At 48.5% G+C, this 14,289-nt stretch overlaps 1 protein-coding gene across 1 annotated transcript in view; it reads left to right on the top strand.

The window, feature by feature from the left end:
• Nucleotides 1-7,373: 7,373 nt before the first annotated feature.
• Nucleotides 7,374-14,289, top strand: part of DAW1 (dynein assembly factor with WD repeats 1) — a 50,395-nt gene continuing 43,479 nt past the window's right edge. The window contains exons 1-2 of the mRNA XM_040431007.1: nt 7,374-7,440; nt 9,748-9,820. Of these exons, the coding sequence (XP_040286941.1) occupies nt 7,401-7,440; nt 9,748-9,820 (113 nt within the window). The 5' untranslated portion in view covers nt 7,374-7,400. The remainder of the gene's footprint in view (nt 7,441-9,747; nt 9,821-14,289) is intronic.

Genomic DNA, 14,289 nt, shown 5'->3' on the forward strand with positions numbered 1-14,289 from the left:
CCGGGCGAACCTGTGATTTTACTGACCTGCTGGATGGCTCTGGGGGGACCTCCCTGCCCACTCTGTGTGCTCTTTCCACTTTGCAGCAGGATGAAAGTCCTAGGGCCCTGGGAATCTCGAGTTCACAGATGGTAATAAGCTCCCTCACTGGGATATGCTCGGGCACCCCCACTATGCGTAGGTTGCTCTCCCACTATGCGCCTGGGACAGGTGGTTTTTAATCACCACCGCCTCTAATCTTGTTTCCAACTCTTCCAGGCAGGCTGAGTGCTGTTTGATCTTAGCTTGTAGCGTCCCCAGGGACTGTGCTACGGTGGAGGAGAGGGCATCCTGGAGGTCTGGTATAATGCGAATGGCCACCTCCAGTGCTAGGTGCTTGCAATCGATGGACGGCCTGTTAACATCTTGCAAAAGGTCACCAGGGTTCTCCTTTAGCTGCTCCGGGGATCGCGCCCCCCTCTGGTGCCGGGGCGCGATCCCCGGAGCAGCTAAAGGAGAACCCTGGTGACCTTTTGCAAGAAGTTAACAGGCCGTCCATCTGGAGTCAGAGTGTGTGTGTCCAGCTACACTCGTAATCCTTCAGCTGGAAAGTTGAAGGGAGCTGCGTATAATTTGCTTCAGGTACGGAGCTCCTGCTACACGCTGCCGCCCATGCTGGCGCCGAAACCGGAAGTTGGTCTTAAACTTTTGATCAGGACTGTATCTATAATCTGATGATTTATGTGCAAATATTTATTTTGATACTGAAAAAAATTATCCCAGGGGCTCCACATGCTGTAAAAAAATAAGGAAACTTACACTCACCTAACCGATTCCCAGCTGCTGCTGTTCTGACGGAGTCAGTAATTATGTTTTGGGCGGAGTTAGAGGCGTGGCCTAGTATGAAAAAATTTCCTCGATGTTTGCCATCATATATTGTCCCTCTTCACGATTTTCAAAAGTTGGAAGGTATGCTAAGGCTACCCCTAGGTATTCACCAAAGCCCGCTGCAAGGTAGGATGGACTTGGCTGCTAGGGGCCCAGAACACGTCTGCAGAGCTTTATAACAGAATACTGGTGCGAGCACACTGGTATCAGACCTTTCAGAATCACCAGGGAGGTAAAAAACAGTATGTAATAGTGATATGCCCATCACCCAATACCTCTGCTTTTAAGTACTGTTTATCACAAATAAGAGGACCGTGTTACCCTAAAGGGGGTGTATTCTCCTAAGAATTTCAAGGGGCTGTTTATTCTGAAGGGGCCTACTCTCCCCTCTTTTGTCTCAACTGCATTGTTATATCCCCTATTAACGGGTACTACCCATCCTGGGTAATCAGAGAACTTTATAGTTCTATGAATGGACAGCCTATGAAGATTTCACCTATTACCTAGATTGACGTCCGAATTCCCTACTGGTTCCTATACTACAAAGACTTTTTTAACCATCTCAGTACTGACTGTATCTTTATTTCTATTTTTATACAATTATTCATCAACTTTTTTCATACCATCTTCCTTACATCAACACTAATATATATTTTTTTATATAATATACACTGCTCAAAAAAATAAAGGGAGCACTTAAACAACACAATGTAACTCCAAGTCAATTGCACTTCTGTGAAATCAAACTGTCCATTTAGGAAGCAACACTGAGTGACAATCAATTTCACATGCTGTTGTGCAAATGGGATAGACAACAGGTGGAAATTATAGGCAATTAGCAAGACACCCCCAATAAAGGAGTGGTTCTGCAGGTGGTGACCACAGACCACTTCTCAGTTCCTATGCTTCCTGGCTGATGTTTTGGTCACTTTTGAATGCTGGCGGTGCTTTCACTCTAGTGGTAGCATGAGACGGAGTATACAACCCACACAAGTGGCTCAGGTAGTGCAGCTTATCCAGGATGGCACATCAATGCGAGCGGTGGCAAGAAGGTTTGCTGTGTCGGTCAGCGTAGTGTCCAGAGCATGGAGGCTCTACCAGGAGACAGGCCAGTACATCTGTAGACGTGGAGGAGGCCGTAGGAGGGCAACAACCCAGCAGCAGGACCGCTACCTCCGCCTTTGTGCAAGGAGGAACAGAAGTTGCACTGCCAGAGCCCTGCAAAATGACCTCCAGCAGGCCACAAATGTGCATGTGTCTGCTCAAACGGTCAGAAACAAACTCCATGAGGGTGATATGAGGGCCCGACGTCCACAGGTGGGGGTTGTGCTTACAGACCAACACCGTGCAGGACGTTTGGCATTTGCCAGAGAACACCAAGATTGGCAAATTCGCCACTGGCGCCCTGTGCTCTTCACAGATGAAAGCCGGTTCACACTGAGCACATGTGACAGACGTGACAGAGTCTGGAGACGCCGTGGAGAACGTTCTGCTGCCTGCAACATCCTCCAGCATGACCGGTTTGTCATTGGGTCAGTAATGGTGTGGGGTGGCATTTCTTTGGTGGGCTGCACAGCCCTCCATGTGCTCACCAGAGGTAGCCTGACTGCCATTAGGTACCGAGATGAGATCCTCAGACCCCTTGTGAAACCATATGCTGGTGCGGTTGGCCCTGGGTTCCTCCTAATGCAAGACAATGCTAGACCTCATGTGGCTGGAGTGTGTCAGCAGTTCCTGCAAGGCGAAGGCATTGATGCTATGGACTGGCCCGCCCGTTCCCCAGACCTGAATCCAATTGAGCACATCTGGGACATCATGTCTCGCTCTATCCACCAACGTCACGTTGCACCACAGACTGTCCAGGAGTTGGCAGATGCTTTAGTCCAGGTCTGGGAGGAGATCCCTCAGGAGACCGTCCGCAACCTCATCAGGAGCATGCACAGGCATTGTAGGGAGGTCATACAGGCACGTGGAGGCCACACACACTACTGAGCCTCATTTTGACTTGTTTTAAGGACATTACATCAAAGTTGGATCAGCCTGTAATGTGTTTTTCCACTTTAATTTTGAGTGTGACTCCAAATCCAGACCTCCATGGGTTGAAAAATTTGATTTCCATTTTTAAATTTTTGTGTGATTTTGTTGTCAGCACATTCAACTATGTAAAGAACAAAGTATTTCAGAAGAATATTTAATTAATTCAGATCTAGGATGTGTTATTTTTGTGTTCCCTTTATTTTTTTGAGCAGTGTATATATATTCTATATATTTTTATAAATTTTTCATCTATTTTTTATTAGTTATCTCAAATACAGGTGTATATTGTATATTTAACCATATCCGGGTTTGTCCACATCTTAGGCTGGGCTCACACCTGAGCGTTTTACAGCGCGTTCCTACGCGCTGTAAAACGCTCAACAGGCAAGAACCAATGTTTCCCTATGGGAATGGTTCTCACCTGAGCGTTTCACAGCGCGTACGATCGCGCTGTAAAACGCCCGACGCCCCAAGAAGTACAGGAGCTTCTTTGGGGCGTCTTGTCGCGCGTTCCCGTACATAGACTTCTGGGAATGCGCCACAATGGGCGTTCGCTTGTTCCGGAGCAGCGTCTGTAAACGCGCATAAAATCGCGCATACAGAGCGCTCCATCCCGTACGCTCAGGTCTGAACGCAGCGTTAGTGGTTTAAATATCCAGGCAAATCCACAGCAAAAGGCCTCATGCACACAACCGTTTTTTTTTAAGGTCCGCAAAAACGGGTTCCGTAGGTCCGTGACCGTTTTTTCGTCCGTGGGTCTTCCTTGATTTTTGGAGGATCCACGGACATAAAAAAAAAGTCGTTTTGGTGTCCGCCTGGCCGTGCGGAGCCAAACGGATCCGTCCTGAATTACAATGCAAGTCAATGGGGACGGATCCGTTAGACGTTGACACAATATGGTGCAATTGCAAACGGATCTGTCCCCCATTGACTTTCAATGTAAAGTCAGGAGTCCCTATTAATATACCATCAGATCGGAGTTTTCTCCAATTCGATGGTATATTTTAACTTGAAGCGTCCCCATCACCATGGGAACGCCTCTATGTTAGAATATACCATCGGATTTGAGTTAGATCGTGAAACTCAGATCCGACAGTATATTCTAACACACAGGCGTTCCCATGGTGATGGGGACGCTTCAGGTTAGAATATACTAAAAGAACTGTGTACATGACTGCCCCCTGCTGCCTGGCAGGTGCTGCCAGGCAGCAGGGGGCAGACCCCCCCCATCCCTGTATTTAACTCATTGGTGGCCAGTGCGACCCCCCCCCTCCCCTGTAGTTAACACATTGGTGGCCAGTGCGGCCAGCCCCCCCTCCCTCCCCTGTAGTTAACACATTGGTGGCCAGTGCGGCCGGCCCCCTCTCCCCTATAGTTAACACATTGGTGGCCAGTGCGGCCGGCCCCCCCTCCCTCCCCTGTAGTTAACACATTGGTGGCCAGTGCGGCCGGCCCCCCTCCCTCCCCTGTAGATTCATTGGTGGCCAGTGGGCCCCCCCTCCCTCCCCCTCCTAATTAACATCTCCCCCCTATCATTGGTGGCAGCGGAGAGTATCGATCGGAGTCCCAGTTTAATCGCTGGGGCTCCGATCGGTAACCATGGCAACCAGGACGCTACTGCAGTCCTGGTTGCCATGGTTATTTAGCAATTTTTAGAAGCATTATACTTACCTGCGAGCTGCGATGTCTGTGACCGGCCGGGCGCTCCTCCAACTGGTAAGTGAAAGGCCTGTGCGGCGCATTGCTTATAGCACAGACCTGTCACTTACCAGTAGGAGGAGCGCCCGGCCGGACACAGACATCGCAGCTCGCAGGTAAGTATAATGCTTCTAAAAATTGCTAAGTAACCATGGCAACCAGGACTGCAGTAGCGTCCTGGTTACCGATCGGAGTCCCAGCGATTGGTACTCTCCGCTGCCACCAATGATAGGGGGGGAGATTTTAATTAGGAGGGGGGCCCACTGGCCACCAATGAATCTACAGTACTACAGGGGAGGGAGGGGGGGCTGGCCGGCCGCACTGGCCACCAATGTGTTAACTACAGGGGAGGGAGGGGGGCCGGCCGCACTGGCCACCAATGTGTTAACTACAGGGGAGGGAGGGGGGGCCGGCCGCACTGGCCACCAATGTGTTAAATACAAGAGAGGGAGGGGGGGCCCACTGGCCACCAATGAATTTAAAACTGGGGAGGGAGGGGTGTGTGCCCCCTCCTGCCTGGCAGCACATGATCTCTTACAGGGGGCTATGATACGCACAATTAACCCTTTAGGTGCAGCACCTGAGGGGTTAATTGTGCGGATCACAGCCCCCTGTAAGAGATCGGGTGCTGCCAGGCAGCAGGGGGCAGTCATGTACACAGTTCAAAGTATATTCTAACTAAAAGCGTCCCCATCACTATGGGAACGCCTCTGTGTTAGAATATACTGTTGGATCTGAGTTTTCACGAAGTGAAAACTCAGCTCTGAAAAAGCTTTTATGCAGACGGATCTGCGGATCTGTCTGTGTGAAAGTAGCCTACGGCCACGGATGCCGATCTTGTGTGCATCCGTGTTTTTTCACGGACCCATTGACTTGAATGGGTCCTTGAACCGCTGTCCGTCAAAAAAATAGGACAGGTCCTATTTTTTTGACGGACAGGAAACATGGATGCGGCTGCAAAACGGTGCATTTTCCGATTTTTCCACGGACCCATTGAAAGTCAATGGGTCCGCAAAAAAAAGGGAAAACGGCACAACGGCCATGGATGCACACAACGTCGTGTGCATGAGGCCAAACTGGCAAGGATTTCACAGCAGATTTGTAGGATTTTGAGGTAGATCTGCAACAAAACCCATGCACTAAGGCCTCATGCACACGACCGATGTTGTGTTCCATTCCGCAAAATGGGGTTCCGTGATCCGTTTTTGTTTCCGTGTGTCTTCCTTTATTTTTGGAGGACCACGAGACATAAAGGAAAGTAAAAAAAAAGTCTAAGACAGGTTTGCCATGCAAATGATAGGAAAAAAAACGGACGCGCGGATGACAATCTTGTGTGCATCCGTATTTTTTAACGGCCCCATTGACTTGAATGGGTCCGCGAACCATTTTCCGCGAAAATAATAGGACAGGTTATATTTTTTTGACGGACTGTAACCACGATCACGGACGGCAAATGGGTGCAGTAGCCGAGTTTTCAACTGACCCATTGAAAGTCAATGGGTCCGCAGAAAATCACGAAAAACGGCACAACGGACACGGAATAAAACAACGGTCGTGTGCATGAGGCCTAATGTGTACAGGGCTTCAAGACTGGTGTAAAGGAAAACTGGCGTAGGCTACTTTCACATGTGCGTTTTGCATTCTGGTTTTGAGATCCGGCAGAGGATCTCAAAACCGGGGAAAAACGCTTCTGTTTTGTCCCCTTTTATTGTCAATGGGGACAAAACAGAACAAATCAGATCAGGATGCCTTCCGTTCTGGATGTTTCAGTTTTTTGACCGGACATAAAACTGCTGCAAGCTGCTGTTTTTTTGTGCGTTCTGCAAAACTGAACAAACTGGATCTGGCACTAAAAACAATGTAAGTCAATGGTGCCGGATCCGAAAAAAAAACAACAACAGATCAGGCACCATTGACTTACATTGTTCTTAGTGCTGGATCCGGTTTGTTCACTTTGGATTTAATACAACCCAACGGAACGGATCTATTAAATTGATATGAAGTGTTTTGCTCCGGTTTTGAGATCTTCTGCCGGATGCAAAACGATTATGTAAAAATAGCCTCAGTTGCCCATAGCAACTAGATTCCATTCCTTAGGAAACTGAAAGGATCAATCTGATTGGTTGCTATGGGCAACTAAACCGGTTTTCCTTTACACCAGTTTGATACATCTCCCCCACTATGTAGATAGGATTTTAGCACTAAAAACAAACTGGAAAATTCCTGTAATCCGGCATCAGTGGGACACAGTATTTGCCGGATTACCAGGTTACATTTCATACATAACTGGCTTCACTGGTGGCTTGTGCCCAAGTGACAGATCACTGCAGAAGCCAGTCATTGGCTGCAGTGGTGCAAAGAGTCATGTCCAAGCCATAGCAGACAGCAAGATGGAGGCAATGGGACCCGAGCATGAGGGAGGTGATACAGTCTGGGTCAAATAATTCGAGAAAACCCCTTTCAATTATTTAATTTCATCAACTGGACAGAACCTCTCCTCAAAGATGGCACGAGCTTCTTTGCCCCATATAACACTCATAGAACCGTCCTCTTGGTTATTACACAGGAGCCATCACTGCCTTTATATTTCAATAGTCTCCGGACACAGCGCCTTAACTTTCCCGCCATTGATGGCTGAATGGCACGGGCCGGTCACTATGGCTACCACCTAACGTGACCCGTCGGGAGTCGATCCGATAACCCCGCCCCTGCAGGCGGTGTTGCGCTGTTTGCGCTTGCGCAGTTGGAATGTTGTTAGTATCCATGGTAACCCCAGCGCCGTGCATACAGATCGAAGGATGAAGTTGAAGCGGTTCCTGCTCCGTTATTATCCGCCAGGTGAGAACGAGCGCAGAGCATGGGGCGATGGCAGAGAGGGGGAACTCTTCCGACGTCCACAGAATCAAATGTACTGATCCTGTTGGTAGTAGAACTGTGCAGCCTGTCGAAGTCTTCTTACTGCACTACAAGTCCCAGCATGAAGTCACCCTGATAAATGTGTGTGTTGTTCTGATCGACTGCTGTGGTCTACTGAACATATTCCTATCCACAAGGTGTATTTAACCTGTTTTACTGGACCCCCAAATATTTCTAGAGTCCTCTCTCCTATCAGATCTATTAGGGTCCATTCACACGCTCGCATCCGTGCCGCAATTTTGCGGAACAGATGCGGCCCATTCATTTTCAATGGGGCCGGTATTTGCTGTCCAGATCCGCACTTCAGTTCCACAAAAACATACACCTTGACCTATTCCTGTTCGCAATTGCGGACAAGAAAAGGCATTTTCTATGAGAGTGACGGCGATGTGCGGTCCGCAAAATGCAGAGCACACATTGCCGGTGTCCGTGTTTTGCGGATCCGCAATTTGCTTCTCGGTGAGGCGTCTGGACCATTCAGAAGCCCCGAGGAGCCCCCTGATTTGCAGCTGAAGTGCCGCCTGCCTCAAGCATTGCATATAAAGGGGGCACGCATATAAAGTGCCCCCCCAACCACTTCTAGGGGGTCTGCAGCCCGGGCACTCAGTAGTTTGGTATGAGGGGGCTGGGGACTCTCCAGTAACACGCGTTCTCTTCTTCCTTCGTAATTATTTTCTTTCAGACTTCTGCCCTTTTTCCGCCTGATTTTATCATTAAAGCGCTTGTGCAGTGCTACCATATTGATGACCTTTCCTCAGGATAGGTCATCGACCTCAGTCCGACTCACGACCCCCCCACCGATCAGCTGCTTGTGTAAGTGCCGCTTCTGCTTCAAAATCACCTGCGCGTCGTCTCCTCTGAAGCGGCTGCGCAGTGTCATTACAATACATTAATTACACTGCGGCTCCTCTACAAAGGTAATTTGGAAGCAAAAGCGGTGCTGGCGCTACCTCTTCAAAAGGCTGAAGGGGGGGGGGGGGGGGGGGAGTGCTGGTTGTCGGACCCCTGCTGATCTGATATCGATGACCTGTCCTGAGGATGTCATTAGTATTGTAGCACCCCACAACCCCTGTAGGGCTCATTCACACGACTGTATGAATGGTTCCTCAATTGCGGAACGGGTGCGGACCCATTCAGTTCAATGGGGCCGCAAAAAATACAGATCAAGTCCTATTCTTGTGTCCGTTCCGCAAATTCAGCATCCGTGTTTTACAGATACGCACGGCGCAGTGGTGTGAATGCGCCCTGTAAAAGACTTATCCTGCCCTATCTATGGCCTAAGGTGAAAAATCCGGAGCTCATTTCAAGAGAAATCGTCCTCTGAAGTCCAGGCTTGTTGAGGTGTATTCTTATATCAGAGTCACCGTCGAGAACGTGTGGATTTGGGCAAAATCCGCTTCTACAGCGCTTCATAGAGGTGACCTGTCGCTTCTTGACGGTCATGTTCACATGGCAAAATCCGTGGTTAAAACCCCCATTTTACACGCAGCAGTACACCTCCGACAGGCAGCGTCCTACGGTCTCACACAGGGACGTGTATTTCAGGCTGCTGTTTTCTATGGGGGCCTTCACACGTGGCAGATTTTGTTTCAGAAATCTGCGGAACTGAAAAAAGGAATGCGCAAAAAATGGATTTGGGCGTCTTGTTTCTCTTGAAATCGGCTCCATCATTTGCAGCTTCAAAATGAAGCGGTGTGAACATAACCTGAGGTGACATGAGGCCGCCCCGTCCAGATACACACTGGGGTGCACCTGGTATTTCTGGAAAGCACCTCTATTGTCCAGTCATGCTTTCTTCAGGAGGTATTCACATCGCGGATCCGCAAAACACGGATAACGGCCGCGTGCGTCCCACATTTTCCCTTCTGCAGGTCCAGCAGTATGTTTCAAATGCCTATTCTTGTCCGCAAAACGGACAAGAATAGGACATCTTCTATTTATTTGGCGGGGCAGCAGAACGGACATGGTGTGGTGCTGTCCGCATCTTTTGCGGCTCCATTGAAATGAATGGGTCTGCATCCAATCCGCAAAAAAATGAGTGTCGGATGCGGACTGAAAATACAGCCACGTGAATGGGGCCTTGGACTGAAAGGGAAAGGATAGCATGATGACCCCATAATGTAATATGACCATGGCCTATGGAGAAAGACCGCTGGAAATTCGGTAACTGATTGTCCCGCTATCAGAGCGTTATGTTGAAGGTATTGATTTCCTTTGCCTTTGTTGTAGGGATTATCTTGGAATATGAGAAAGGTGGGGAGCTGAAAACCAAGTCTATCGATTTACTGGAACTGTCCCCCAAGTAAGTAATGTTCTGTATTATGGGAGACGACCACGGCGGGTTACAATATCCTTTACAGTGTTTAGGATCCAGATTCTTAAAGGAGTTGCCCAAGTTAATTCCACATGTCCGCCAATGCTTTAAAGTGGACCTAACCTTTTGAACAAGTTTATTAAAAACTATTCTAATGCCGTATAATTTATTTTTGTAATATATTTTTTTTAGTTCCGGTGTCTATAGCGCCTCTGAATCAGTAGATTCATACATGTCAGTGATGTACAGTTATACGGATTCCGGTGTACTGATAGGAGCACACATCGCCCCTCCTGCCTGTGCCCGCTCCGCTAAAGCCTGGCACAGCACATGGGTTATACCAGGCTTCAGCAGAGCAGGCCCAGGCAGGAGGAGTGACGTGTGCTCCCTCTGCTGTTCCTATAGGGCAGGGGTAGGCAGCCTACCGCACTCCAGCTGTTGTGAAACTACAACTCCCAGCATGCATACTTGCTCTGCTCTTCTCAGAACTCTAGTAGAAATGAACGGAGCATGCTGGGAATTGTAGTTTCACAACAGCTGGAGTGCCGAAGGTTGCTGACCCCTGCTATAGCGTCTCCTGCACAGATGGGTGGGTGTTAGCGGGCGCAGACAAGAGCTCCTGTCTGTTCTTGCTCCGCCAAAGCCTGGCATAACACATGTGCTGTGGGATGTACTATGCCAGGCTTGGGCGGAGCGGGCACAGGCAGGAGGGATGTGTGCTCCTACAAGCGTTCACTGCACCGCCGTGCCTGCAGTACAGTGGAATCCGTATACCCGTAACCACTGGCATGTCAGCGGTGTATGAATGAACAAAGTCCAAAGCACTATAGCAGGGATCAGCTGTTGTGAAACTACAATTCCCAGCATGCTCCTTTCATTTCTATGAGAGTTCTTAGAAAAGCAGACAAGTATGCATGCTGGGAGTTGTAGTTTCACAACATCTGGAGTGCTGGAGGTTGCCTACTCCTGCGCTATAGGCACCTGAACTTCAGGTACCTGTTTTGTAAGTAAAACGGTAAAAAAATTAAGTATGTTACAAAATTAATTATATGGCATTAGAAATAGTTTTTAATAAACTTATTCAAAGTTTCGCTGAGTTTTCAAAAAACTTTTGATACTTCATCGAGACCTATCAAAAGTTTTGATCAGTGGTGGTCTGAATCCTGAGACCCCCACTGATCTCTGATCTCTCCGTTCTATGGAGCCAGCCTCCCGCAGTGAGGTGTGCAATATGCCAGTGCTTCTCTCTTCTCATTCTAGCGATCGGTGAGGGTCTCAGCGCTCTGACCCCCACCGATCAAAAATGTTCATATGTCTCTATGACATTGCAAAAGTTTTATGAAAACTCAATGACCCTTTAAAATAAAAATGATCACTTATTGACCTCTTTCTCCCCTGCCCTTCTCAGCACCGCAGTCCTCCTCCTGCTGGAGGTATCCTTCACATGACTGCTGCAGCCAATCATTGTCCTCAGTGGTATAAGACCACTGAGGACATTGATTGGCTGCAGCGGTCGCATGCTGCCTCCCTCCACATCACTGCTGCAGCCTTGTATGTTTAATTGTTTATACATGTAACATGTTTACACCGTATCTGATAATACATATGGATTACATATATAACAACAAGGGTATACTTTCAGCAAAACTTCTATAGCACGATAGATTTTGTAATGTGTGTGGTATATCCCCTGTTTCTTTCTTCATAGGCCTCATGCACACGACCGTTTTTTTTTGCGGTCCGCAAAACGGATTTCCGTTGTTCCGTGATCTGTGACCGTTTTTTCTTCCGTGGGTCTTCCTTGATTTTTGGAGGATCCACGGACATGAAAAGTGAAAAAAAAAACGAAGTCAAGTTTGCATTGAAAATGATAGGAAAAACGGACGCGGATGACTATCTTGTGTGCATCCGTGATTTTTCACAGACCCATTGACTTGAATGGGTCCGTGAACTGTTGTCAGTGAAAAAAATAGGAAAGGTCATATTTTTTTCACGGACTGGAAAAACGGATCACGGACGCGGAAGCCAAACAGTGCATTTTCCGATTTTTCCACGGACCTATTGAAAGTCAATGGGTCCGCGAAAAAAAACGGAAAATGGAACAACGGCCGCGGATGCACACAACGGTCGTGTGCATGAGGCCATAAGTAAATGCTGAGCATAGAGGAACATGACCTAATGAGAAGAGAGAATAATAGAAGGAGTGAGGCCTCTTTCACACTTGCGTTGTTGGGATCCGGCATGCACTTCCGTTGCCGGAGGTGCCTGCCGGATCCGTAACAACGCAAGTGTACTGAAAGCATTTGAAGACGGAACCGTCTTCCAAATGCGTTCAGCGTTACTATGGCACCCAGGACGCTATTAAAGTCCTGGTTGCCATAGTAGGAGCGGGGAGCGGGGGAGCGGTATACTTACAGTCCGTGCGGCTCCCCGGGCGCTCCAGAATGACGTCAGAGCGCCCCATGCGCATGGATGACGTGATCCATGTGATCACGTGATCCATGCGCTTGGGGCGCCCTGACGTCACTCTGGAGCGCCCGGGGAGCCGCACGGACGGTAAGTACACTGCTCCCCCGCTCCCCGCTACACTTACCATGGCTGTCAGGACTTTAGCGTCCCGGCAGCCATGGTAACTATTCAGAAAAAGCTAAACGTCGGGTCCGGCAATGCGCCGAAACGACGTTTAGCTTAAGGCCGGATCCGGATCAATGCCTTTCAATGGGCATTGATCCCGGATCCGGCCTTGCGGCAAGTCTTCAGGATTTTTGGCCGGAGCAAAAAGCGCAGCATGCTGCGGTATTTTCTCCGGCCAAAAAACGTTCCGTACCGGAACTGAAGACATCCTGATGCATCCTGAACGGATTACTCTCCATTCAGAATGCATTAGGATAATCCTGATCAGTATTCTTCCGGCATAGAGTCCCGACGACGGAACTCTATGCTGGAAGACAATAACGCAAGTGTGAAAGAGCCCTAAGAGGGCAGAAGAAAAGAGAGTGGGAAAGGTTAAAGGGAAAAAGGGGGCGAACGGGAGGGGATAAATGGCATGAAGGTCAGCCACTCATGTGAGTGTTGATAGAAGTTCTGGGGATTCCTGAAAGTCCATCCATTGCGACCACACCTTGTGAAATTTGGTCGATTGCCTAGAGGCTTCAGCGGAGATCTCCTCCATTTTGTAACATTTCTTGGTACCATTCTCGGATATTGGGCGCATGTGTGGTGCGCCAATGTCTGGGTATCACAGATCTAGCTGCGGAGATATAGAATCTTAGGATGTTTCGTTTCTGAGATGCAATGGAGCCCGGTAGGATGGAGAGGAGCGCTATCTGGGGGGTGTTTTCTATTGGCTTCTTTGTCATCTTTTTGTATATTTCGAAGACTGTGTCCCAGAATGGTTTTACCTTACTACACCCCCACCAGACATGAAGCATAGTTCCTTTCTCCATTCCACATCTCCAGCAAGATTCTGGGGCAGAAGGAGACATCCTGTGCAGTCTGACTGGGCACCTGTACCATTATCTGAGCAGGCCATTGATAGTTTATGGGAAAATACAAATGCTTTTTGTTGGTCCTCTTTTGTTATAGAGGTTCCTAATTCCTGTTCCCAGCCCAGGATAAAACTCGGCTTGCCCTCTATCAAATTCTGATATAGCGAGGAGATCAGGTGGGTCGGCGGAGATGACAATAAGAATAGTTTTACGGTTTTACGGTTTCGGATAAGGATGTCCCGAGAGAACATTTCTCTCCCGATTCTCTCCCGATGAGGAGATATAGGATTTCACTTGTTCGTATTCCAACCAGGATATACGGACATTAGTTTTTTTTGCGGACAGGTCATGAAGGGACGGCAGCGGAGCCCCTGATAAGAGGTGATAAAAGCGTGGGTCTGCTGAAGCCTGTAACCCCAGAAAAGAGTCTCTGTTGATACCAGCTGGAAAGGCTTGTGAAAGATTGGCGTAAGGGGGCTGGATTTTCTAGAGCATATTCCTTTCCAGATGAAAGAGTCCCATAATTTTAGGGCCGGTTGTGTCATTTTGTTACAGTATGTGTTCATGAGCTGGGGACGAACATCCGTGTCGATCCATGGAGCAAGTTTAAGGGGAAAAGGGTAAAGGGACTGTTCTATTTGAACCCACTGTTTTGAGTCACTGTGGTATTGCCAGTCCAGGAGCCTGAGAAATGAGGAAGCTGCGTGATATAACTTAACGTCTGGTAAACCCCCCCCAGAAAGTTTAGGTCTATTCAATGCGGTGAGAGCGATTCGAGAGTTTATGGAGCCCCATACAAATTTGATAATTGAGGTCTGCATGGTGTGGAAAAATGGAGGAGGTGTTAGGCCTCTTTCACACGGGCGTTGCGGGAAAAGGTGCGGGTGCGTTGCGGGAACACCCGGGATTTTTCCGTGCGAGTGCAAAACATTGTAATGCATTTTGCACTCACGTGAGAAAAATCGCGCG

The sequence above is a fragment of the Bufo bufo genome, chromosome 4 (assembly GCF_905171765.1).
Source record: "Bufo bufo chromosome 4, aBufBuf1.1, whole genome shotgun sequence".
NCBI lineage: Eukaryota > Metazoa > Chordata > Amphibia > Anura > Bufonidae > Bufo > Bufo bufo.